At 43.3% G+C, this 24,229-nt stretch overlaps 2 protein-coding genes across 2 annotated transcripts in view; one reads left to right on the top strand and one right to left on the bottom strand.

Moving 5' to 3' along the window:
- Positions 1–14,468, top strand: part of LOC133019901 (nucleosome-remodeling factor subunit BPTF-like) — a 43,087-nt gene extending 28,619 nt beyond the window's left edge. Inside the window, exons 27-36 of the mRNA XM_061086496.1 lie at positions 119–232; positions 480–641; positions 1,461–1,543; positions 5,561–5,786; positions 5,958–6,283; positions 6,469–6,642; positions 6,873–7,065; positions 8,280–8,364; positions 10,390–10,576; positions 13,186–14,468. Coding sequence (XP_060942479.1) covers positions 119–232; positions 480–641; positions 1,461–1,543; positions 5,561–5,786; positions 5,958–6,283; positions 6,469–6,642; positions 6,873–7,065; positions 8,280–8,364; positions 10,390–10,576; positions 13,186–13,222 — 1,587 coding nt within the window. The 3' untranslated portion in view covers positions 13,223–14,468. The remainder of the gene's footprint in view (positions 1–118; positions 233–479; positions 642–1,460; positions 1,544–5,560; positions 5,787–5,957; positions 6,284–6,468; positions 6,643–6,872; positions 7,066–8,279; positions 8,365–10,389; positions 10,577–13,185) is intronic.
- A 5,567-nt stretch (positions 14,469–20,035) lies between these two features.
- LOC133018638 (UPF0450 protein C17orf58 homolog) lies at positions 20,036–23,785 on the bottom strand. Its single transcript, XM_061085055.1, has 5 exons — positions 23,713–23,785; positions 22,307–22,999; positions 21,649–21,735; positions 21,268–21,459; positions 20,036–20,390 (listed from the first exon to the last, which is right to left on the bottom strand). The coding sequence occupies exons 1-5, from the start codon at positions 23,783–23,785 to the stop codon at positions 20,203–20,205; spliced, it is 1,233 nt and encodes a 410-aa protein (XP_060941038.1). The 3' UTR covers positions 20,036–20,202.
- Between the last annotated feature and the right edge of the window lie 444 nt (positions 23,786–24,229).

The following is a 24,229-nucleotide window of genomic DNA, read 5'->3' as shown; positions in this document are numbered from 1 at the left end:
ATAAGTAGCTGACAGTGTGATCTAACCACCTAAATAAATGCTTTATGTAAATATACAAGCAAAACCATTATTTTTGTTATTTGTTAAATGTGTGTGTTGCCTTGTATCATGTGTGCAGGTGCTGGCCCAGCTGCAGGCCCAGCAGGGTGGAGGCTCTCTGCCACAGCACATCAAACTGCAGCTCCCCATCCAGATACAACAGACTGGGACCACCTCAGCTCAGGGAGGACAGGTAATGCAGCAAACCTGCTAAACCACATCCAGACCTTTTCCTTTTTTTTTTAAAGCATGGCTTTGATCACATTAAAATCACTGTAAAACACATTAGGAGTGTAGTTTTGCTTTGGAATTTTATACTTTTGCTACCTGTAGTGTTTTATATAGTATATGGCTTATTTATAATTCATGAAATCTTAGTAATTGAGTAATTACCAATTATACGAATCCAGTTTTCTGAACGGCATGAATTGTCCTCACAGATAGGGAACGTGGTGACCATCCAGGCAGCTTCTGTCCAGGAGCAACTGCAGCGAATCCAACAGCTACGAGAACAGCAGCAGCAGAAGAAGAAACAAGCCGCTGAGGCCAAGAGAGAGCAAGCCCTCAACGCAGCCAGCCAGAGCGACATCATTCAGAAACAGGTGTGTGTCAGAGAGAGAGAGAGAGGGTGCATGTGATGGTGCATGTGTTCAGGAAGCCCCCATGGCCAGGTCGTCCATCTCTGTCAAAGCCCTCTGTCTTCCTGCCATCAGCACACAAACAGTCACCAAACGACAACAACCAAACCGTCCCAACACTGTTTATGTTTACAGCTCTGCCCCTGTCTCTGTTTGTTGGGTTTAATCCGTCCAATGCTACTGTGTGTGTGTTTGTTTTTAACTGTCCCTGTGTTGATTATTTACCACTGATTGTACTGCATGTGTGTACATGTATTTGCCTTCCTATCTGCACATTAGTCACAACACTTTCTCCCTTTAATAATAATCAATTGATGTATATCTTTTGAACAGACAAAACATCAAATTCACCAAATCTTCAGTTAAATATGTTATAACCAGGTTTTTAGGTCTTAGAAACATTAAAATATTAAAAGGCATATCTTAAATACATTTAGGTATGTCTTAATTATGTTGAATTTCATTTAATGCTACTAAAAAGGCTTGTGTTTATCTTGTTGAAACCTGCAGAAACCCAGTTTAAGAATATGGTCTCTTTACACCATTATTATCATTAGTCAATTCCTCTCAAAATGTGAATTACTTTTTTAGGGGGCGACCTAATAAGAGGGTTAAGGCACATATATCATGGGCGCATATGCCTTGACCAGCAGGCCCCAGTTCAGCTCCTGGGTGATTGAAACTGAAACTTAAAAATCAACTTAAAAATTTAACAATTTCAAAAACTGTCATATCTTTAATGCTGGGATTTGTTCTGACATCTCCCTGTGCCGTGTGTTTCAGGTGGTGATGAAACAAAACGCTGTGATCGAGCACCTGAAGCAGAAGAAGACCCTGACGCCTGCAGAGCGGGAGGAGAACCAGAGGTTTGTGTCCAGATTTTGTGTGTGTGTGAATATGTAGGCACGATAGTCTGTTTGTTTGCAGGTTTATACTGAAAGCTTCTGGGTCCGAGGAGATGTAACCAATCCAATCAGACTACACACACTGTAGCAACATGTTTTTGAAGCGAAACAATAACAGCATAGTGTGAACGGTCACTATCTGTGAAACAGTCATGCTTCTTTGAATTGATGCCTTCTCGTGTGTCGATGTTCTGATCATAAGGAACTCTAACCTCACCTCTCGGGCAGTACACGTGCTGTCCTCTCTCTCCCTTTGACTCTGAGTCAACACCACACTGGGAGGTACTGCACAGTATGGGAACTTTTGGGTGTGTAACCACCAACAGCTGCATGTCCTCACTGTGACCCTTCAAACCTGAACACAAAGAAAAATCAATTTTGAAATGAGAGGAGTTGTACGATTAAACCACACGAGGCTCGAAATGGCCCTTTCACTGATTTGAGGCGAGATACACTTTATACAAACAAGCTTCAGCTCGTCATATATATTTTCTTTGTCGCTCCCCTCTGGGCGTCTAAAACGGGCAGAAAAAGGCGTCTCACTTTTATTACCGACATCACATGCATTGATTCTGATATACTGATTGTCTGCTTTAACTTTGTATTACTCCACTGACCAAATCTCTTTATTAAACAGCAGAGTCTTTCAGTTTTACAGCAGGGATTATTGATTTCACATTCAGATTTGGTCACACTCAAAACCCCTGTGCACACACTCAGATAGCCCCTGCTTGTGTTTAGGTTTGCTCTGCTTGCTCAAACTGTGCGCTTGCACTCAGAGATCGTGCTTCTGTGCACGTGTGAAACGTCTGCACAAAAAATCCAAACACAGGAGATAAAATCAAAGTGCAGATAAGAAATCCGTGAGCAGATGTGAGCCCGAGGCTATTTGAGTGCATGTGCATGATTTTGAGTGAGAGCATTACAAAATTTTAGCTTGAAATCAATAAGTCCTGCTCTCAAACTAAAAGACACCACTCTTGAAGACAGATATGAAAACAGTGACCACTGATACTGTTTGTATGCTACTATTTTATCATTAGCCAAGACTTCTTTCCAGTGATGGGTTTATCGCAGAGATGTTTGTTGGCTCACTATTAAAGCCTTTTTTTTTGTTTAATTCTGCTGAAGTTTGTGCAGCAATTACTTCTATAAACACCCAAATAAAATGAGTGTAAGCAAAACCAGTAGTATAATGTTTAAAAAGGCTTATTCCCTCGCTCCTTCCTTTTTCATCTGCTGCAGAGAGATTACACTCTGACCTACAGTTGACTCTGACAACCCCGTGTTTATGTCCACAGACGGTCTGTCAACACCGTGCCCATTCACACGGACCTGTAATACCAAACCCAGACTACCGTGACTTCACTACAGCCGCTCTGTCTGTTGTCTGTCTCTCTCCTTGCGTTCCATCCTTTTTCCATTTCCTCATGTCATCCTTGTCTCTCACTTCTTCCTCAAAACCAGATTCTGTCATTTATAGTTATTTACCTGGAATGTCAGCTTTGTTTTCCCGTCCTGTTTCGTTAGCATCCCCTGCTTTCGCACTGCGTTTGCGTTGTTTGCCTCAGTGCAAGCTGCAAGAACCCTGGCCCGTCTTTGACCTCAGCAGTCATGGATGTGTTTGTGTGTCATTCGCACATTTGTGCGTTGAACAAGGCATTCAGAGTGATTTTCAATCTAAATTGTGAATGTTAGCGAACACAAGTGAACAAACTGCAGACCTGGAGCCATGAATTTTCATTTTTTACACACACAATCATGTGATGAATAAAAAGAAAAGCCTGAAAAACGAGACAGGATGACGGTGCTCCCATCCATAGGGTGCCAGGCTCTTGGAATGCAGTATGAAAATGATCTGAATCATATGTCATGACCTCCAGTGTCCAGAGCTCAACCTTGATGAGCACCTATGGAATATTTTGGACTAATGTGTTGGACAGCGTCTTGCACAATCATAATCAAAACATCACTCTTCAGTAGAGTCCAGAGTCTTGAAGAATTTATGCCAAGTTGCATTTAACATGTCCTGGTGTCTTGTGATAGCCACAACAACAAACTAAGACATTATATGTCTTCCCCTTAATTAGTCACCGGTCTGTTCATCATATATGGGACATTCACTTCTGGCACCGTTTGTATCTCCAAGTTTTTTTTCTTCTAAGTTTCTTTATATTTACCTCCAACAAGGAGTTTTATGTTTCACCCGTGTCGGTTGGTCGGTCGGTCGGTCGGTCGGTCGGTCGGTCGGTCGGTCGGCCGGTCGGTTGGTTGGTTTGTCAGCAGGATTACCGAAGACTACTGAACATGACATTTGGTGGCAGGATGGGACATGAATTTAATTTTGTTTTGGATTTGGAAAGAGGCAGATCCAAGAATACATTCTCTTTCTTTAATATTGCAAGATAGGGTGTTTTTTTATTATTATTTTGCGATACATTTTTGCAAAGTTTCCCTCGGAGTAATTCATGGATCTCTCCATGGATAATTCTTTCGTGGACTGATGTGTATGAAATTTGAATTTCCCAATGCATTTCTATCTGTTGAGATGAGTGTATGAACTTCCTCTTGTCCCTTCTGAGTTTACACAGACGGTGTGGCTTCACAGTCATTCTCTATCTGTCCATCTCTCACAACACTCAGCCCCACTCCCTGCTACTTAAAAGTCTCACACAAATAAACGAGACCAAATTCTGCTCTAACAACATGTGTTACACAACAAGGGGATAAGGAATGATGACACACTGCTATATTATTTAGGTTCAGGATTACAAACAGCTGTGTTGTTTGAATATGTGACTCGTCTGTCAAGTCATAGAGAAAGTGTTCATTCTCGTTCTATGCCTCCACGCCGATGATTATGAGTTGGGGTTGTCCGGTCGTCTGTAAATCCCATTCATGTGAGCACGATATCTGAACAACACCTATAGGGAATTTCTTCTAAGATGGCACAAGTGTTCATTTGAATCAAAGGTAAACTGGATAGATTTTGATGATCAAAGGTCAAGGTAACAATGGCCTCACAAAACATGTTCTAAGCCTTTTATCTCAAGACTGCCTTCAGGGAAATTCTTCTAAATTGGACCAGTTGTCACTTGGACAAAAAGCTTTGGTTTCAAAAGTCATGGTGAGTTTGTGTGAGTCTGGGGAAAAAGATAGTTTGTAGGTTGAAATTGCCCTGTTTGGCGGAGGCATAAGATCCCTTTTGGAAGTTGAAACCCCGAACCATTTTCAAGCTGAACAAGTAGAAATTGTTTGTAAAAACAAGCAGTCAGTTTTTCCCAAGAATGTTATTTAATAGTTCACAGTGAGGAAGGAAAATATTTAAAGCAGGGTAGGGATGAGATGCAAGGAAATTCCAGAACCAGATTCAAACCGTGGACTTTGTAGTTACACAGTTTATACAACAGGGTCAGCAGAAAGCCTCAAGGACCTGAAGCTGAGAGAAAAACCCTCATTGTTCATTGACACGCACTACCTCTTCTTACATGCAGATAGTTCGATTTGTGGAGCAGCCAACCGTCATGCAGGTTGTACTTTCTAAAAAACTGAAGCATTGTTTGGAGTAAGATTCGGCTCCTTCCCACTGGTGTGTCAGAGGGATTCCTTTCTTCCTCTGCGACTTTGAACTGACTTTCTGAATTCAAGATTCAGATATGAGATAATCCTTCCCCTCCCTGCTCTTTGATCCCTCTCAGCAGGATTATTGTTTTCTGTGATTCCTTTAAAGTACCCTTAATAAATCACAGCCCTATTTCACATGGATCCTTATTAGATTCAGTAGAGCTATGTGTTTGTCAGGTTTGTCTATTCTTTTTCCTACTGCATTCAAGGGGCTGTTCGGTGCACAGCTCTTATCTCTTCTATACAATATGCTTTAATGATTCAGTGTAACTGTTCAGTTTAAAATATAAAAAAATAAACAATTGTAATCAAGTCCTTTCACATTTTCACATTTAAATTTCTGTGTCTATCCAGGATGATCGTATGCAACCAGGTGATGAAGTTCTTGCTGGACCGGATAGACAAGGATGACAGGCAGTCAGCCAAGAGGAGAAAAAAGGAAGAGGTGGTAGAGGCGAAAAGGAGGCTGGCCAACGCCAGCAAGCTCTCCTCGCTCCTTTACCGGCACAAAGAGAGCCTTAAGATGGAAATCCTGAAGAAGCGAGCGCTTCTGGACAAGGACCTGCAGCTAGAGGCCCAGGTAAAGAGGACGGTGGGAGCATAACATCAGAAGCAAAATCTGGGTCTTCTCAATCAAATCTGTTTAATCCCTTTAAAATATTGTTCAACAGAAATGACTGTCAGCTTAGAAAGGCGCCCTCTATTTCTCTTCTTGTTTTGACCCTGTCTGTCCTGACCTCACTTTCCTCAGGAGGAGCTAAAACGCGACCTGCTTCGGATGCGGAGGGAGAAGGAGAGGGCTCAGGCTGCAGCCAAGCAGGCGGCCCAGGCTGCAGCCCAGGCCGCCCACAAGCAGCAGCAACACACTCTGGCACACGCACACGGCATCACCGCCCAGCACCACCTCGCCACAACCGCCACCTCGGCACACAAGAGGAAACGGGACGAGGAGAGGGAAGCAGCGACGTCAGCCAAGTCCAAGTCGAAGAAGAAATTGATCTTGACGACTAATACGAAGGATAACAAGAAGGACATCAAGCTGTACTGCGTCTGCAAGACACCATATGACGAGACCAAGTATGATCAGGCTCACTTTGAATACTCACAATAAATACTGTATTTTAGCAGAGGCAAACATGGATGATAACCTCTGTCTCTCATCGGCCAGTTATACTCACTTATCTTTTAAAATGTTAACATTACTCTTAAACAAGTGAGTCATCATAACTGACAAAAACCTTTGCCTCCTTGTTCTCTCCCAGGTTTTACATAGGCTGCGACCTCTGTACCAACTGGTATCACGGTGACTGTGTGGGCGTCACAGAGAAGGAGGCCAAGAAAATGGACGACTACATCTGTGTGGAGTGTAAACGGGGCCAGGAGAGCAGCACAGAGGAGTTGTTCTGCATCTGTCGGACGCCATACGACGAGTCCCAGTAAGCAGCTTCACCTGAAACCCCCTTGTGTTTGTGGGTTGTAGCACGAGAATCAAGAGAATTTAAACTAAAAAGAGACAAATGGACACATATGAATAGAATTTCATCTTGCCAGTTCCTGCATGATCTAGCAAATTTTCATGCTTAAAGAAATTCAAATTGTAGGTCTATTTTCTTTGCTAACCCCCTTTCACTTCACTACCCCTGAAATGAAAACGTTATCTTCTCAGGTTCTACATTGGCTGTGATCGCTGTCAAAACTGGTACCACGGCCGCTGTGTGGGCATCCTGCAGAGCGAGGCCAACCACATCGACCAGTACGTGTGCCCGCAGTGTCAGTCCACAGAGGACGCCATGACGGTCTTCACACCGCTCACGGACAAGGACTACGAAGGTCTGCGGAGAATCCTGCGCTCCTTACAGGTAAACATTAGCCTGACGTTGTCATACTCATAATTCTAGTCAGAATATGAGTCTGAGACCGCTCCATTGGGCTGTGATTATGGGGCGTGTTTCAACTGCACCAGGAAAAAAAATGCCTCTTCGCTCAATTGGATAGACCTACAACCAATCAGAGCAACGTAGTATGTGACGTATGAATCCCGTAGGAAGGACGGCAAAAACATCTTTTCGATCTACAAATGCCTTGATCGCGTTTCTCTGTTCCTCTTTCAAAATGAATGCGCTGTCGATGTCTGCTAAAACAGACTCAATGGCAGCATCTACACATCTCAGCTCTCCAGCGGCAGGCATGTTTGTGGAAAACAAAGTCAACCCAAGCGCTGTTTGATGATGTAGTTGATTACGTAACTGTTGATCATCTGTCCATCATCGTATAAAGCCCGCCCTGACAATTTGATTGGTCCGAACAGCTTCTGTTCGGAGATCATTTCTCGCCAACGGAGCAACTCCAGACCAAACTTCCCGACCAAAAATGTTGTGGGCGGGGCTAAGTTCGTCTGGCACCCAGGCTAGGTAAACATGAAGACACGATTACAGTGCACAGTGGGGAAAATAGTTCATTGATGACACCAGAGAGGTTTATGACAATCGTTAATCAATAGTGGATCATTTAACTTGGTCCCTTCCTTCTGGTACTACAGTTCAGTTAGAATGTTGGACTTGGTATTGCGGGGGTAAAACACGTATGAAACAAACAAAAACAAACTCTGCAAATATATAATCTGGATCCGACCCTCTCCACTAGCTGAAGTGGCCGCCCCACAGTTGTGGTCATTTAATAAGCAGCGATAGACTGAACACTAACACAGCTCCTTGTCGACCCACTACAGTGTCAGAGCAGCAAACAAAAGTGCTCTGTGTGTGTCTTATCTGATGAGTCGCCTCCCCAGAGTGCAACTTGGACAGCTGCCTGGCCTCCGCTTTTTTCTCTCCTTTCTTTTCTCTTCTTCCTCATCCTCCTCCTTCTACCTATTCTCCTGCCATTTTCTCCTCCTCTGTCCACTGGTCTGGATGTTAGGGTGTGTGTGTGTGTGTGTGTGAGATAAAGAGAGAGAGAGAGAACATCTGTGTTGACCCACCTGCTTCCAGTGTCATTTTCATGGCGCTGTTTGTTTTTCTTCATCGGCTTCAGCTTTCTCAAGTGTCTTGTCTTTCTCTTCCTCCCTCCTCTGCAGGCACATAAAATGGCGTGGCCGTTCCTGGAGCCAGTGGACCCGAATGACGCCCCCGACTACTACAGGGTCATCAAGGAACCAATGGGTGAGTGGAGGAAACCGTGGGGGGGACCATGCAACACATAGCCACAATAATAATTGTTGAAAACAAGGTTTGTAAGTGATGTTTCCCAGCTTCTGTATCTCCAATATGTCAGTTACTACAGCTACTCTCCTTCTGTGTTCTTCAGGCCTCTGTGTTGTGCACAAATTAAACTTCCTCCTTTTCTTTGTAACGCTTTTTTTGGATTCAAAGTTAACAGCCTATATGGAAGTGAAATGTCATTAGGGAGCAGGTCATATTTAAAGAAATAATAATACAAAATAATCTACATGAATAAGATCCATGAATTATTCTTTGGGAAAATTTGAAAAAAAAAGCCTTCCAATATTAAAGAAAGTGTAAAAAACATTCCCTGATCTACCCCGCCGGTTCCGAATCAGCACAGAAATAGAATGGGTTCTTCCCTGACCCATCCTTTCGGCAAGTTTGGAGTTAACCCTCTTTTATTTTTTGTGTAATCCTACAAACTGTCCGAAAGATAAAAACATCCTTGCAAATGATAATAACTACTGGACGCAATAAATACAATATTATGGAGCACTATGGATAGCTCATTAAATGTGAAACATTGTTTATGGACTGACCTTATTCATTTCAATGTCAACCTACTTTCAGTGTAAAATATCAGATTGTGAATCAGCCGATAGTTCCTGCTGAATGAGTCAGGCTGGGATTGGGAGCAGTCCCTGTTCGGTAGATAAAATTGCCTCAGTGGAGCTGTTTTCATTCTGTAATTGCTTCAGGCAATGGTAGTAACACCCAGTCTCTATATCTTACACATGAAAAACGCAGCCGCCAGGAGGCCAGCAGGGAGGAAGCCCTCCAACTCAGATCAAACCCACCTTGTAAACGGGGACTTTTCGTCAACAGGGCTTTTATTGAACTTCCATACAAACAAACCGTTAACGAGCTGCTCCGGGTCTGCTGGGCTCGCTGTGGAAAGGGACCAGCCCCACACTCGGCTCCTGTCGGCCTGGTCCTGGAAACTCTAGCCCTCCCCTCGCGCTTCCACTGCAAGAAAAAGACCTTGTTGATTTTCAGAAAATAAAAAGAGCATTTGGCCGTGGTAGCTGCAGCCGTTAGTCGTTTTTGGAGGGTTTTGAGATGAAATCTGATGACGGAAAAGAAGGGGGTCTTTGATATTGACCACGAGGGTTTGTAAGCCCCCGGGCCAGCTGGGTGGGGGCTAAGGAGGTTAACAGTCGGATATGTTTGTTTAAATCGTAGCCCGGGGGACCCCGTACCGAGCAGCAACCCACCGGCAGCAGCAGATTATACCGAGCCTCGGCTGCTTCCTCATTAACTCTAAAATCATATTTGTTTAGTTTCTAACATGATTCAACCAGGTTAGTGACACTGAACTTTACTTTTCCTCACTCTACAGCCTACGGAGTGAGGACATTTTGGGAATGTGAGAACATTTTGGCCGTCTCACTTTGTGACCCCCTTTAATAGACTGTTTGGGGGTTAAGACTTGGTTTTAAGGTTTAGAATTAGGTTTATGTTAAGGGTTAGGCCTTTAGTTTGAAGGGTTAGGGGCTAGGGAATGCATTATGCCAGTGAGTGTCCTCACTAAGATAGAAGTGTGTGTGTGTGTGTGTGTGTGTGTGCGCCTTCGCTTTCTCAGGGAAGACACTCAGATAATGATGCTCTCCTCAGGAATGTCCGATCGGTCACATCTCAGTTACTGATCTGAAAGGCTGAGTAGATGGAGGTTACAGCTGGCAGGGGATCTGGATTTTTGCTGTCACATATAAAGTGATGAACTGTGCTAACAGGAAACATATTTGAACGTGTGTCAAAGACATGCCACATAGGCTGCAATTACTCTGCAGCAGACATGCTGATTTGTGGAAAGGAGTTGATTAGAGCAGCCATTTATCCGCTGCTGCTTCCGCATATGTTTGTCTCTGGCAAGATCTCGCAATTAAATAAGTATGGTTTATTGTCTCCTGTCATACATACAATCATTAACCAAATATATTTTTTGTTCCTTTCTTCCCTCAGACCTTTCCACCATGGAGGAGAGGTTACAGAAGCGCGAGTACGTGAAGCTCACCGAGTTCGTAGCAGATATGACCAAAATCTTCGATAACTGCCGCTACTACAACCCCAGTGACTCGCCCTTCTACCAGTGTGCCGAGGTTCTGGAGAGCTTCTTTGTCCAGAAGCTCAAAAGCTTCAAAGCCAGCAGGTAAGATGGTGATGAATGCTGATTGGAAAAAGAAAGGCAAAGTAGCAGCTGGCGACTTTGAGAAAACAGACGTATGAGGTCACGTTTTTGAGCAGATTTAATTTGCTGCGTTATTCACATGTGTCAAAGGTGTTTGTTTTAGTTTGAAAACACTGATTTTAACTGAGAACATAGACGTATAGATTTAGCCTGAGACCGTCCACCCTGCTGAATTCAATATGTTAAGACCAAGTCATTAGCGGCTCCAGCTGTGCTGCTCTGGAGCCAACTGACCCCCTGACCTCCCTGGAGGCTCGGTAGACACAGGCTTTTCTCCAACAAATGACCAATAAAATATAGGTTCTCATGGGAAAAAACACACATCATCGTCAGAAACTGTCTGAGTTCGTTTCCTTTCTCTCTTTGATTTCCTGGGTCACCATCCGGGGTCTCTTCCAGGCCTTTAGTGTCATCTACTTGTTTTGGGGTGATGACTGAATGCTCATGTGGCAAACAGACCTATTCTGTCTCCAAACATAAAACACTGACAAGGATCAATCTAGTGACCTATTAGGCTTGTGGCATTTTTGAAAAGCCTTGTTTGTGTACGCTGTAGAAGTGATACATGCGTGTGTGTTTTTTCTGCTCACAGTTTGAGCTTTTCGGTCCCGCCCTTCATTTCACACGCATTCAGGCTTCAGTCGGCTGATTTTACACCTATAACAACATGTCAGCTTCCAGCTTTCACCGTGTAACAAAGCTGCATTCTCTGTTTTCTCTTTAACATCTTTTAGGCCGATTTTAATTCAAACTAATTTCACAAAAGAATTTGAGCTTACTCTTTGTGGCCTTCATGCTGTTGCCACTGTTCCCGTCCATAGTATAGAAGCAAGCATTGAACCCGAACAACTCCACAACCTTGTGCTCATTTACGCCTGTGACCTCATCTCATTGCATTGCCTCTCCTGTGTCATGTGATTGCTTTGAGTGGATGCAAACTACAACATTTTGTGAACTGTAATTTGATATATATATATGCATCATAAACTGTATATGAAGATGGACGAAATGACAGCTCCCCTTAAAAGTGAAGCCAAAGTGTCTCTTTCGCCACCTGATGGCTGGCTGCAGTATAGGTCAAATACCCCGCCTACCTCATGTTAATGAATGGGACGTTTTAAGCAGTTCTTAGAATAGTTGATGTTATAAACACTGGGTGAACTATCATGATTGACAGCTGAGACTGACTTGACAGTGGTTGTCCATCGTGGCTCAATCCTGTGACGTCTTCAAAGCAAAATGACAGCGTTCATATCCAAGATATTTGGCTTCATTTCTGGATAGTCTGAGGAAGTTGAGACGCTGCGTCCATCTATAAATACAGTCTGTGATGTTCATCATAGTTTGATCCAGCTTTATTTATTGATTTTCTTGAGTGGAGGTGGAGCTAAACCTTTCAGGGTGAGTTGAGTGGAGCTTTCCACAGTGAATCGGTCTTATTTCAACTCTGATGTTTAATAAGCTGAGTGACTATTGTGGTTTGCATCCATCTTACTGTGCTTAAAACGGTGATTGTGCTTCACCCGCATGTATTTACACCATCCATTCTCCCTCCCTCTCCTCCTCTCTCCCTTTCTCTTTCTCTCCCCTTCTCTCTTTCTCTCTCTCTCCCCCCTCCCTACCCACCTCTCCCTCTCTTGCAGATTGTGATGTCAAACTCCTGGGTGCCGGGGTCACTCTTAAAACAAACAAAAACAATTTGCAATCCCGCGTGTTGTTGCTGTTTTCTACTCGTTCAAAACAGCATTAAACACTTTGTAAGAAAGTGCATATATTTTTATTTTGTAAGCAAAGTAAGGAAGGAAAAGAAAAAAAAAAATCTGTCTGATAACGGCCGCCATGTTGGTAACACAGAGCATCTCAAGGGAAAATGTATTTTCTTACACTTCTTGCAACAGATGACTGATATTTTGTTTATGTCCGAGGCAAAACTAGTTTTCTTGAGAATCAGAAAAAAGAGACAAAACTCTTCATTTTTATTGTGAAATCTGACTTTAGTTCATTCATACACACGGATAACTTATCTTTTAATTTGACAGGACTTTTGTTTATTGTATTTGGTCACCATGTGCTATAGAAGAACATTTTACCTCATTTATTAGCTCAGATGTTTTAAAAGAATCATGCAACATTTGCTATTTTCCTTTTATTGGCTGTACCCATGTATAATGTTATTTTATGTGCATTCAATTTCTTTTTGTGACAAACTATTTCTACGTTCTACAGGAAATAATTCTAGGAACTGTATAAAATAGATTGGAGAAAATGTAGTTTAGCTTTCCTGTTCTAAATTTGGCGAGTTTAACAGTCTCCAAGTTTTAAAAGAAATTAATTGTATATACAAGACATTGCATCATACACTTCAACAGCAATCCACCAACATGGCTGCTTGGTCTCTGTCATAGTGTCTGACCCACTGGCATCCAATCCATGTTTTTTGTTTTGTTTGTTTTCTTTTGTATTTCTCTTAGTGCATATTTTTGTCATATTGTAAAGCTTTTAATAAAAAAAAGAAAACAAAGAGAAGTTTTCCAACAGTTTCTTCCTGCTCTCTTTGCCCGTCTCTGTAGGTCTCATAACAACAAACTACAATCAGCAGCCTCTTAGCTCCCTCCTAAACAAACAAAAACAGAAAAAACAAGTGTCAGAAAGACTTGTGAAAGAGGCTCGTGGTTCCCTCTGAATGATTGAGCCCTGTGGTCTTGGTCAGGCTGCACCCGGACTTGAGGGGGACACCTCTCAGCTGAAAACCAGCTTGCAGTGGTGTCACAGAGCCCGGCCTCCAACATCTCCATTGGTTAACTGATGGGGGGGGGGAAGAAGTGACTTCAAAACCCCCCCAAAAGCATCAGTGGGACAGAAAGACAAAGACGTCCCACCTTCAGACCAGGAACAGGGCGTCCACAGACTGGTTGGCGGCTGGTTTCTTCCCAGCCAGCAGCTCCTACCAGTGCAGCCCCTCCAGGAGCAGAGCGACCCCGATGGAAGTAGCAGGACGGGAGGTCAAACTGTCCACTTGTCCGGTTGGAGGATCACATGGCAGCAGCGCACTCTGAACCAGCTGTGTTAAACCTGTAGCTGCTCACTTTTTCTTGCTTTGTTCTTCCCACTCAGAGGTTTAACTTAAACTACATCCTGTCGCATTTTCACGATACAAACGTTTAAGCTCCGACATGTCGAGAAATGCCCTGATAGTGTTTCACATGAGGCTAAATATGCAGAACCTGCAGGTTTCACGTCCACCTACAGACGTCGTGTCTGGCAGCAGAATCTTCTTTTTCGGGATTTTTTTTGTTTTGGGGTTCAGTTAATTAACCCAGAAACGCAGTGTCACCTTCCCTGTTTCAAACCAAACCCCACTGCACCCAGCTGTTGTAACCACATTGCTACAATCCCCTCAGGTGTGTTGCCCTGTTTGAAGAGTGAACCAGCCACAGAGAAACAGAATCTCATTTACTGTACATTCCCTGTCATAGGAGCCTGGTGCCGGGATGCTCCATGTGACATAGAAGCTAAAGTGAACTAAAAGTCAAAAGAGATTATTTTTTCAGTCAGATTAGCATCGTAATAATAAGTCATTTAAGAGTTTTTGATTTTGTTTTAAGGCTGTGTTCCCTTCACCTTAATTCCCAGAGGGGAAACACCCAGAACAGGCTGTCCCGCCCACTGTATCCCACCCCTCCTCTGATTGGTTCCAATTTGGTGCTTTTTCCGAAGTGCAACTGAAGAACGGCAACTAGTCCTGAGCTCCCGGAGGAGAAGCAACTGTTAGGGGAAGGTGAAGCTAGAACAAGGCTTAACTAACCCACACGTACTTTACACTCGGTGTCTCCTGAAAGATCCCTGTCTGTTTCCTTCGGTGGCTGAGACCCCCCCCCCCCCCCCCCCCCCCCTTATCTATCAGCTGCCTCTTCCAGCATATTTCATTGAAGCTGACAGGTTGGCTCACAGACGTCTCTCAACTCGCCCTCAAAGCATCGGTTAAGTAATTGGATAATGGACCTTTCCACTCAGCATCAACTCAGTTATGTTGCGGTTTGTGGCAGCATGTCTGGGAGTCAACTTTGGGTGGGGGGGGGGGGGGGGGGGCGGCTTGGGCGTCTTTGTATCGCAGGGGTTTGTATGAACATTTTATAGCTCAAATTTTTAGCATATTTGGGAACATTTTTGTAATGTGTGATTATGATTTTTTTTGTAGGAAGGGAGCAGTCATGCGATGGCTACAGTTGATGTTTAAAAAAAATTCAAATGAGGAAAACATTTCAGTCTCAATCAGGAAGTCTTTTTATTTTTTGTGTGGACAAGAGTTCAGAGGTAATGTGGCGTCCGTGTTCGTTTTCTGTGTTTCTCTTTCACACAAATGTCCGTCACTTTGTAATCTGATGATGATGTGTTTCATCCACTGTTTGTAATCTCTATTGTACATTATTGCTGTCCAAATATGTAGAGATTCAAGATTTTTAGAGCACCAGAAACTTTTATTTTTCACTTTTCGAACCAGCAACTAAGCCCGTCAGTATATTTTTACTTTTTTTTTTCCTCTTTAATTGAAGTGAACCCTACGTTCAGGTGAAATTGCCCTTTACATTAAAAGTGCTGCATATTGTGAGCATAAAGGTTTTTGAATGAGGCAGAGTGACACAGTTACTCTAGAGGTGTTTGTTGTGTGTAAGAAACCAACCACTTCAGCATAACTTCTATATTGACGTTGCATCTCTTGTATTATTTATTCATATCAATGAAAAATTCACAGTTTTTTGTGGAAGGGGGGAGGGTGTGGGGGGGGTCATGTTGAGGCATCGAAACTGCAGATAAAAAAGTACTCTATGTTTTTAACAGATTGTGGCAACTCTGAAGAGATTCTCTTTTGTACTTGATAGGACATTTCATCCTGGATAAAGTTATGTTTTTGACACCAGTTTTCTACAGAGTTGTGTTTTCTTTGAGTGACTGTGCTTGGAGACACCAGAGTGAGTTTCCTGTTCCTCATCATCATACAAGGCTACGTGTGTTACTGTGCACCATATTTATACAACTCCTGCGTTCTCATATTATAAGTAGGGTTGCTAAATTCCGGGAATATTCAAAGTTGGAAACTTTCCATGGGACTTAACGGGTATAAACTGGAAATGTTGTGGGTAATTTATACTAACTGTATTTACCTTGTCATATACAGACATAAATATAAACATTTTGTTTTGTCATAGGCTGATTTGAGCCCTGAGGAAACTTTGGGCACTTGACTATACGCTTCTGCATCTTTGTGTAATTTTTAACATAGGTCTTTGCACAGTATTTACAAATGTACACAGCCTTTCCTTCTACATTGGATGGGGTGAAATGTCTCCACACATGAGATAGTGCACGTGGCATTGTTCTGTAGAATAAGATGAGAAAAAAGTTTGTAAAAAAACACTAATGCAATGCCAGAGATATAAATAGTTAGCCAAACAATTGGAATCGTCTGTAAAAATATTTTACAATTGATGGATAAATGAATGGAAATAGGCTAGATGAACAGATGAACAATCCTCAATAAGCATGCTAATATATTTACACAGTAATATCATCGAAACTTACCTGACTAGTCCTGCTGGGAGTTATCTGTGCATGTGATGGAAGAATGCACAGTGGAGGGTTGAAATCCAACGTGCAGCGTGTGCTGCATTCCATACATCTTTAAAATAGAGTTTTGAATGATGTTTTTATTGCTCAGCGTTTAATTTGTGTTTTTTTTTTCAAAATTCCCGAGCTTAACTTCCCATGGAAATTTTCCGGAAATTTACCGGAAACTTTCTGCCCCTTTGCAACCCTAGTTATAAGTAAACTTACAGTATAAACATGAGCACGTCACAGAGGGCTTCGTGGCAAAATGGAATCTCATCTCATCTGAGAAGAAGTTATTGGATTTTTGACCCTGCAGAATTTGAATTTGAATTTAAAGACAAACTGATACAGAAATCAACACCAGAGTCACAGGACATTTTAGATGACCTGTTTAAAACTTTAGCAGCAACATTGTGGAACAAATATACAAAGTTCAGGGACATTTTGTAAAGGGAGTTTCCACTGAATCCAGCCATAAGTTTAGTTAACACAGTGTGAATCAAGCATTTTACGCGTTGGTCGAGAGTCCACAGGGACACTGAGATTTCAGGGGCAGAAGTAAGACTTACTTTAAAAAAGAATATCCTCTCTGTTTGTGGAATTTAAAGCAGATTGGAACTTGAGTCTTATCTGCACAGCAGTGAGAGGAGGCACTTATAAAGTTTCATGTCAACTTTTTCAATGTGCTGTAATAAAAGACTCGAATTGCCCTGAAAATAATGTATCTGCCCAAGAAGAGGCTTCTACAAGGCAAACTGAATAGGACCCAGAACATTACCTTGGGGCACACCACAATACACACTAAATGGCATCTTGGATGACTGATTGTTTTGACCAGTCCATATCACTTCACATAATGTAAAAGTAAATGTGTAAATATCAAACATTAGTCTGATGTTTCAGTTTAGTTTATTGTTGTATTCTTTCATATTAATTCTTAATTCTGTCCATGAAATGAAAACACCGTGAGAATCACAAGGTTTGGACGAACAAGAACATATCTATATTATTGTTTAAAGTCAGAAAATGAGGCAGTTCTAGCAGTTTAGAAACGTAGTTTTCATTTCATAAATCTCCTCCGAACGTGTACATTGATTTCAATGGGAGAGAAATTTTTCCACACTCTAGCTGAGTCTAGCACCGTCATCAAACAAACACTTGTTACTCAAAAGTCCTATCTGGAAAAGGAAAACATTTTGAGTATCCCAAGAGTTTACATCACAACCACGTATATTTTTTATCCGCGAGAGCAAAGAAATGGAGCCGTGGTAGCGATTTACGTTTTATTTTTCAGTTCTAATCTTTCCAGAAAAAATCTTCAATTTTAACATGGGTTCCAATGAGAGATTGTGCCGGCAAAACATTCCTCGATTTCTCGGTGCCCATATAAGCACAGGTCCGAGAGATTTGAGAATGACATCACTGCGAAGGAGACATTCTCACCACCTCAAATATCTAAAAATCATGTGTCAGGACCTCTGTTTGGGGATTTGAGAGCAGTTTTAGTGACAAAAAAAGGCTCATATTGCACTCATTTTCAGCCTCTCGCTCTTTTGGTAGAGAGAGCTTGACTCCCATTTGTCATTTTCGGCCACGTTATCGCGATTTTTGTGCAAACCGGGGGACGATTTAAAAATTTTAATAACAGCACACGATTCGACGTAATTCCGCAGGTTTATTTGTGGGTCTCCTGAATGTGCGACAAAATTTGTAGGAGGAGAAGCGTCCCAAACTTTTAGGCAGAAGACTTGAGATTATTTGTAAAACTAGAGACAAGGTGATGCCCATGCCCCCCCCGTACCTTCAGGGGCCCGAAGATCACAGGTTCACCATGAGGCTCCACCTTGTAAAAAGGGGCTCTGTATTAAATTCACTGTTATTACTAAATATATGTATCTTGAATTATGCGCTAACACATACACAATGCAGAGGGAGTGGATGGGGCATTAAGTTCAAAGTTCTTGTCTGTGTGTCATCTGCTCACAGGCACTGAGGACAAGGTCGTGACCCCCATGTACATTCATGCAAACTCTCCCTGTGATCAAATTACCATCATGACACGGGAGAGCCACCCCTGAGGTTGACCTTTGTCTTTCCTCCCACACCATTCTCCCCCACCCCCCCACCCCTTCCCAACTCTCTGCTCAAAACCGCTAAATGAATCCAGAGGCTGCACGTGGTCGCTGCGAGCGCCGTGGACGACCACAAGAACCCAAAGTGGTGTCAGTCCACCACCCCTGTCTCTCTCTCTCCCACCGCCTACTTGTGGCTTGAGGGCTATAACAGAGGAAACAACACTGAGATGTTCCCACCTCCCCCCTCGTCTCTCCCCTCTCTCTTCCCTCTCACCCTCCTACTTTGCATCCTCCAGGATGAGGAATGTCCTCCCGCTGCGATAGGAGCCAAGATGTGGAGCGAGCTCCTGTTTCCTGCCCGCCTGCATCTGTTCCCTCCAGCGCTGATCCCAGATAGAGGCTTTCGTCGAGCCTGGGAACTGACCGACTCCAGCTGACAGGCGGACAGAGGGGGGGGGGGGGGGCTCAGCCCTGCCTGCCTCACCCTCCCAGGTCCCAAGTCGGCCCTCTCTTCCTGCAGGCCCGATGGAGAGCATGGCTGTTAATCTCTAATTAGAGTCTCTTACTTATCATGAAATCACTGGTAATGATTATAAGGGTCAGTGGGTAGAATGTGAGAGGAGGATGGTTCAAAGACAAAAACATCTCTCATGGGGTCGTAGAAAACAAATACACATTTTTATTGGGTTTGTGTATCGAGAAACAATTGAAGCATTCAGTGCAAATATTTTTTCCTTTCATAAGAAGCACAAGCTCAGCGTCGTTCTACAATCAAGATTTCTGATTAAATAAGAGGCTTCCTCTGCTCCAGAGAGAAAGACCCAACACCCCCTCTCCGGCCTGAATCTCCACCCTGTGCCATATCTACATAACCCTCTTTATTCCTCCTCCGTCGAGTTGCTGCCCTCCTCTTTCCTCTGATCTCGCCCGAATACTTTAAATGCCGCCTCTGAGCTGCTCCGGCCATCCCCAAAGGAGCATGTGTTTGTGTGTAAGCAAGAAAACAAGAGCAAAATCCCAAAGAGGAGCTGTGATGGAGGCCCTTTCCTGCGTCATGCGTCCAGGTGCGGTGAGGATCAGATTCCTGCGATTAGACTTATGGCTTAGTCCCTACAACAACACGCTCCTTCCTCGTTCAGCGTGGGCTTGTTTGATGTCCCCGTCCACCTCGGGTAGACATTTCATCGTGGACACATAATTAAAGTTAGAAAAATAAGCCGCTCTCATGACAAGCAAAGGTCCTGTGCTCTCGCTCCCTTTTCTCCTCCTCCTCCACTGGGGCTGGTTGTTGCTTTTTTAAGGCCTTTCAATCCCTCCCTTTGGTCATTGTAACAATAATAGTCCCTTTCCTGTTTACCAATAACAACCACAGGGACGACATGCACAGGGTTGGGTGTTACAAAAACAATATTATTCAGTGCAATACAACACAATGCGTTCATATCAAAGAAGAAGCATCATACATTAGTTCAAGGGCTCGGTGAGACTTAAAGGTCGTGGGACGAGAACCGAGGTTCCGACATTTACTAAAAGACTAAAAATGAGCATCTGTGAGTTTTGAATATCCAACATGTTTGTCTGGAAAATAATTGTTGCAATGAACATGTACTTGTTTGTTTGTGTGATGGCTCTGATGTGATCTTTCTTTTCAATTCTCAGGACAAACACTGGATTGTTGGACAGACGAATAAAATAAAATAAAAGCCCACAATATTGAAAAAGAGAAAACATACCTCAGTCTCTCAAAACATTCTGTTACTTTATGGTACATTAGAGCAGTCCTTATGGAAGTAAATCCATGCCTTCCTCTCTCTTGAACAACACTCAGGGGCTAGTTACGATCAGTTTGTGAAAGCTGCAGTGTCTCTTCCCCTGCAGCAGGGGGCGATTGTCTCTTTGTTTTGTTCACCTACACCTGGTGCGGGTGGCCTCCAGGGCTTTCTGGTGTCTCCGCTTGTTGAATCTCTTGATGTAGTTGTTGCTCCGCAGGAGGCCGTCGCCGGGCTTCAGTTTACCCCCCAGCAGGTTCAGGAGGTCACTGGGCAGGTGGCGCCTCCTGTGGTAGATCTGCCCCATTACAATGTATCTGGTCCCTGTGGAGCGAGCAGAGGGAATGTTATAGAACCAGGGAAAAGAGCACAATCAGTTTTTTTTGTGTTTCCACTGATAGACTCTATAAAGAGCATGTCATTAAGAGCAGGAGTCTGGGCAGTAGTGATCCGCGGATGGAGCAGTGGTAGCAAGATTTCACCAGTATGCCCATTCCACCAATTCTGAGTCAGTCGCAGCTGTTAATTCTGATGTTTAACCAAGTTTTGGGGCATTTGAACCCAACATAAGTCTGATAAGAACTACGTAACATACCAGAAACTGTATTTGAGAAAAAGTTACTTGATTTGAACCAGGACTTTGGACCCTGGACCCACTAACATGGAGGAGGAGGGTTTATGACCTATACTTTATCCAGCCACCAGGGGGGATTTTTTTGGCTTCACATTGGAGGAGCCGTCATGTTGTCAATGTTTGTTTACAGTCTATGTTTCAACTACACAAGTAGTTGTTGCTGCTTCTGTTGGTCTCATAAAAGTAGGCCTAGATGGGAAGTTCTAAGAGATGTACCTTACAAACTTAATAAACTCAATATATACAAATAATAACAAACAATAACAACAATATGCTTAATAAACATTAGGATTTAGCTAACTCTGTCATGTCCAATAACATGTAACTTTCATCTTAAATCAGGTCATGAAAAACATCCGTGAACAGGGCCAATTAATAGCATTGATAAAATAAAAACAATTAAAGATAATATTTATTATTTATCAAGTATCAATGAAAGTGAGTTTTTATTTCTTAACTTTATTTAATATAAGTAAAAGTTTCACTACTGGTCATGAGAACTCTACTTGCACATCAAGCCCGCCCTCGACCCTTGACCTTCAGCTTTCTGGCTGTTTCAACACTCACCCAGTTTGATATCGGGACAGGGTTTGCTGCACTTGAACGTGTCCAGGACCAGCAGGCGCACTTTGAAGAAGAAGCTGTCCGGGGACACGTACAGACGACTCATCTTGTAGAAGCCGTCGCTGCTCACCATCAGTGTGATGAGCCATATTCCTTTACGCAGCATCTCGATGTCATGCACTATCCCGTTCACAGCTGTTTGAAGGACATGGGGAAAAAGAAAAAAAAATCATGACTCTGGGGTTGAAGGAACAGTGTCAAATTAAATGATCGACATTTGCACAGGAAATACGCTTATTCTCTTTCTAACTGGGAGTTGAAAGGGAAGATTATTGCCCATTTCACACCAGTACAGTAACTATGTGCGTCTCATCGGATACATACCAAACTCGCTGTAACAGTAATACTCCTTCTCGTCCTTCTCCTTCCTGCACTCGCTCATGCAGAAGGCGTCATGTGTGAAGTCCGACTCTGCAGAGGGGAAGACAAGCAGAGGACAGGATGGAGGGATGAGGATGAGACCAAGAGGGAATAAAAACAGTAGAGCAGGAGAGTGACGGGCCTTTGCGGAGCCGGACCCTCATTTGAGCGTCATTAGAGACGACAGGGTTGTCATTACAGAAGCCAGACGTCCCGCTCCGGAGCAGAGGCCTGGAGGAGGAGGTGGGAGATCACAACACTTTGCCTCTCGCTCCCAGAAGAGCTGCACACACAGGGACACACTGACAGCCAGATTTGAGGGTTAGGGTTGTAATTAGTGGCAGGAGGACGTTGGGATGGGGGAGAAACCCGCACCGTCATTATAGCATTACAGCTCTTCAGCTTGTGTGCAAACCCTGTGAACTCCATATGTGTGCCGATATGTATGAAGTCACTGTATGCCGTTTTAGGCAGATAAGGGGATATTTCTTGCGCATAAATACTCTGGATAAACTCTTACATCACTTCAATCATTCTGAAATATAATGTTATCCCCAAAGATGACACTTCTCATGACTAAAGACACAGGTCAGAGGTCAGGACCAAACAAATGCTGCTGTACCTCGCCTCAGGATGTCGAACTGGTACAGCAGGCTGGACGAGCGCCGGTTGAAGACGACAGGCGGGCGGCTGTTGTTCCGGGCCGCGGCACTGATACCTGACTGATACAGACTGGACTTGCCGGGCCGGTTCTCCTCAGGGTCCAGCCGGCGGTTGGGGTGATCTCTCCGTGGAGACGGGGCGGGCTGCTGAGGCTGGGCCTGGGGCTGGAGGTGCAGGGCCGGACCCCTGGGCCTGGAGTTGGGGTGTCCCTCTGGTTCACTGTGCTGTGGAGGGCTGATGTGAGACAGGGCGTCCTGGCTGCTCCTCTGCATGGTGCGGTTGGTGGCAGCAGCAGCAGCAGCAGCAGCAGCAGCAGCAGCTGTGGCTCCTGTCTGCTGGGGTTTTGGGAGCAGGCCGGCTACTTCGCTCCTGGCCTTCTCGCTGTTGTGCTCCAGCAGACGATCGTTCTTGGGGCCCTTCTTGCTCTTGTTGTGGGGAGTGTGGTGGCGAGGGATGGGGGCCAGGTCGCTGTGCTTGGGCCACACAGCTGGAGGCAGAGGGTGGAGGGCGAACTTGGACTCCACCGTCTTGCTGTTCTTCTCCAGGAGCTCGTTGATGGGCAGGGAGGACTCTTTGACCAGCAGCCGACTCTGGTTGCTCAGAGCTGGATCCACAAAGCTGCTCTGACCCTTCTCTATCAGGGTGTAGAGCTCTGAGGTTTGAACAGAGAAACAAAACATGCAGTCAGCTTACACAGTTTGAGATGGTACAGCTATTTAAAGTGCACAATAACCATGGAGCTTCTTTCAAAACTTACTTTAGATTCAACAATTAATTATGACAGGAATTTTGTGATTTGTTTAATCACAATTTTATTTAACATGTTATAAACTGAGAAAGAACTGGACACATTCCTCAGTTTGTCATTCATTGGTCTAGTGTGTGTGTGTGTGTGTGTGTGTGTGTGTGTGTGTGTGTGTTATTTCAATCAAGTGTGACTTGATATGAATCAAATATAGTAATATATCATCAAAAAACTTCCAATCCTTTAAAATGTTGAGATAATATTAATATGTGGGGTCACATCTTATTTCATGGTTATTCAAAAAACACAGTTAAACTTCTCAGTAGGACCAAAGATTTCTTCACTTATTCTTTAGAGAAAATCTTGAATAATAATTAAATAATATCTATTTCGATCAATGCCATGCAAAAGTTAGATCCACCATAAGGATGGGATCGGATTTAGAAGCAAACAGTAAACTATAACAGTGTGGAATACTGTAAAGAAACATATTAGATTGGACCATTAATAAATCTTAATGACAACAACCATAAATCAACAAGTCTGGGTATCTATAAGAATATATAAGACAATATAAAAGTGTCTGTATAAATCCCAACTCTGAAAGAATCTACACTCACCATTAACAGTATGCTCCTCTGTGTGATAGAGAGGAATCCCTAGAAACAAGAGAAACAGAATAGTCCCCGTCATCGTGGATGTTCAGTGTGGACACACTCGCAGGTCTGCTGCAGAGCTGGGATTCCTGGGATTTTTATATGGCCCTCTCCACCATGAGAGGGAAAAAGGAGGCGGTGGGACGTCCCAGATACAGAAATAAGCACAGTGACACTCCTTTCATTCATAAACGCTTGTTTACAATACAAGAGGAGAAATGTGACTCCCTGCACAGACTGCTGTTCACTGAGTACGTTTTATTTTGTAATGGTAAACTAGGTCTAACTTCTGATATCTGATGTCATAAGATTCTTCAGAATTATCCTTTACTTGCTTTTGTTTTATTTTTTATTTTATATAAATATAAATAAATATATATAATTTTGTGGATTATATAATATACAACTGCACTTATCTAGGTTGTTATCCTGCCTTCATTCTTGATGGGTGAGAATGTTTTACGAAATGTATTTTCTTACA

This window comes from Limanda limanda, chromosome 2 (assembly GCF_963576545.1).
Source record: "Limanda limanda chromosome 2, fLimLim1.1, whole genome shotgun sequence".
NCBI lineage: Eukaryota > Metazoa > Chordata > Actinopteri > Pleuronectiformes > Pleuronectidae > Limanda > Limanda limanda.
The sequence above is the reverse complement of the archived record's forward strand: the minus strand, read 5'-3'. Positions and strand labels throughout refer to the sequence as shown.

Excerpts from the sequence above, each read along its gene's own strand:
- LOC133018638 (XM_061085055.1), bottom strand. The coding sequence starts at position 23,785 with ATGACGGGGACTATTCTGTTTCTCTTGTTTCTAGGGATTCCTCTCTAT. Across the intron at positions 23,000-23,712 it reads AGAGGAGCATACTGTTAATG|AGCTCTACACCCTGATAGAG; the intron begins GTGAGTGTAGAT and ends TTCAAACCTCAG. Across the intron at positions 21,736-22,306 it reads GTTCGACATCCTGAGGCGAG|AGTCGGACTTCACACATGAC; the intron begins GTACAGCAGCAT and ends TCCCCTCTGCAG.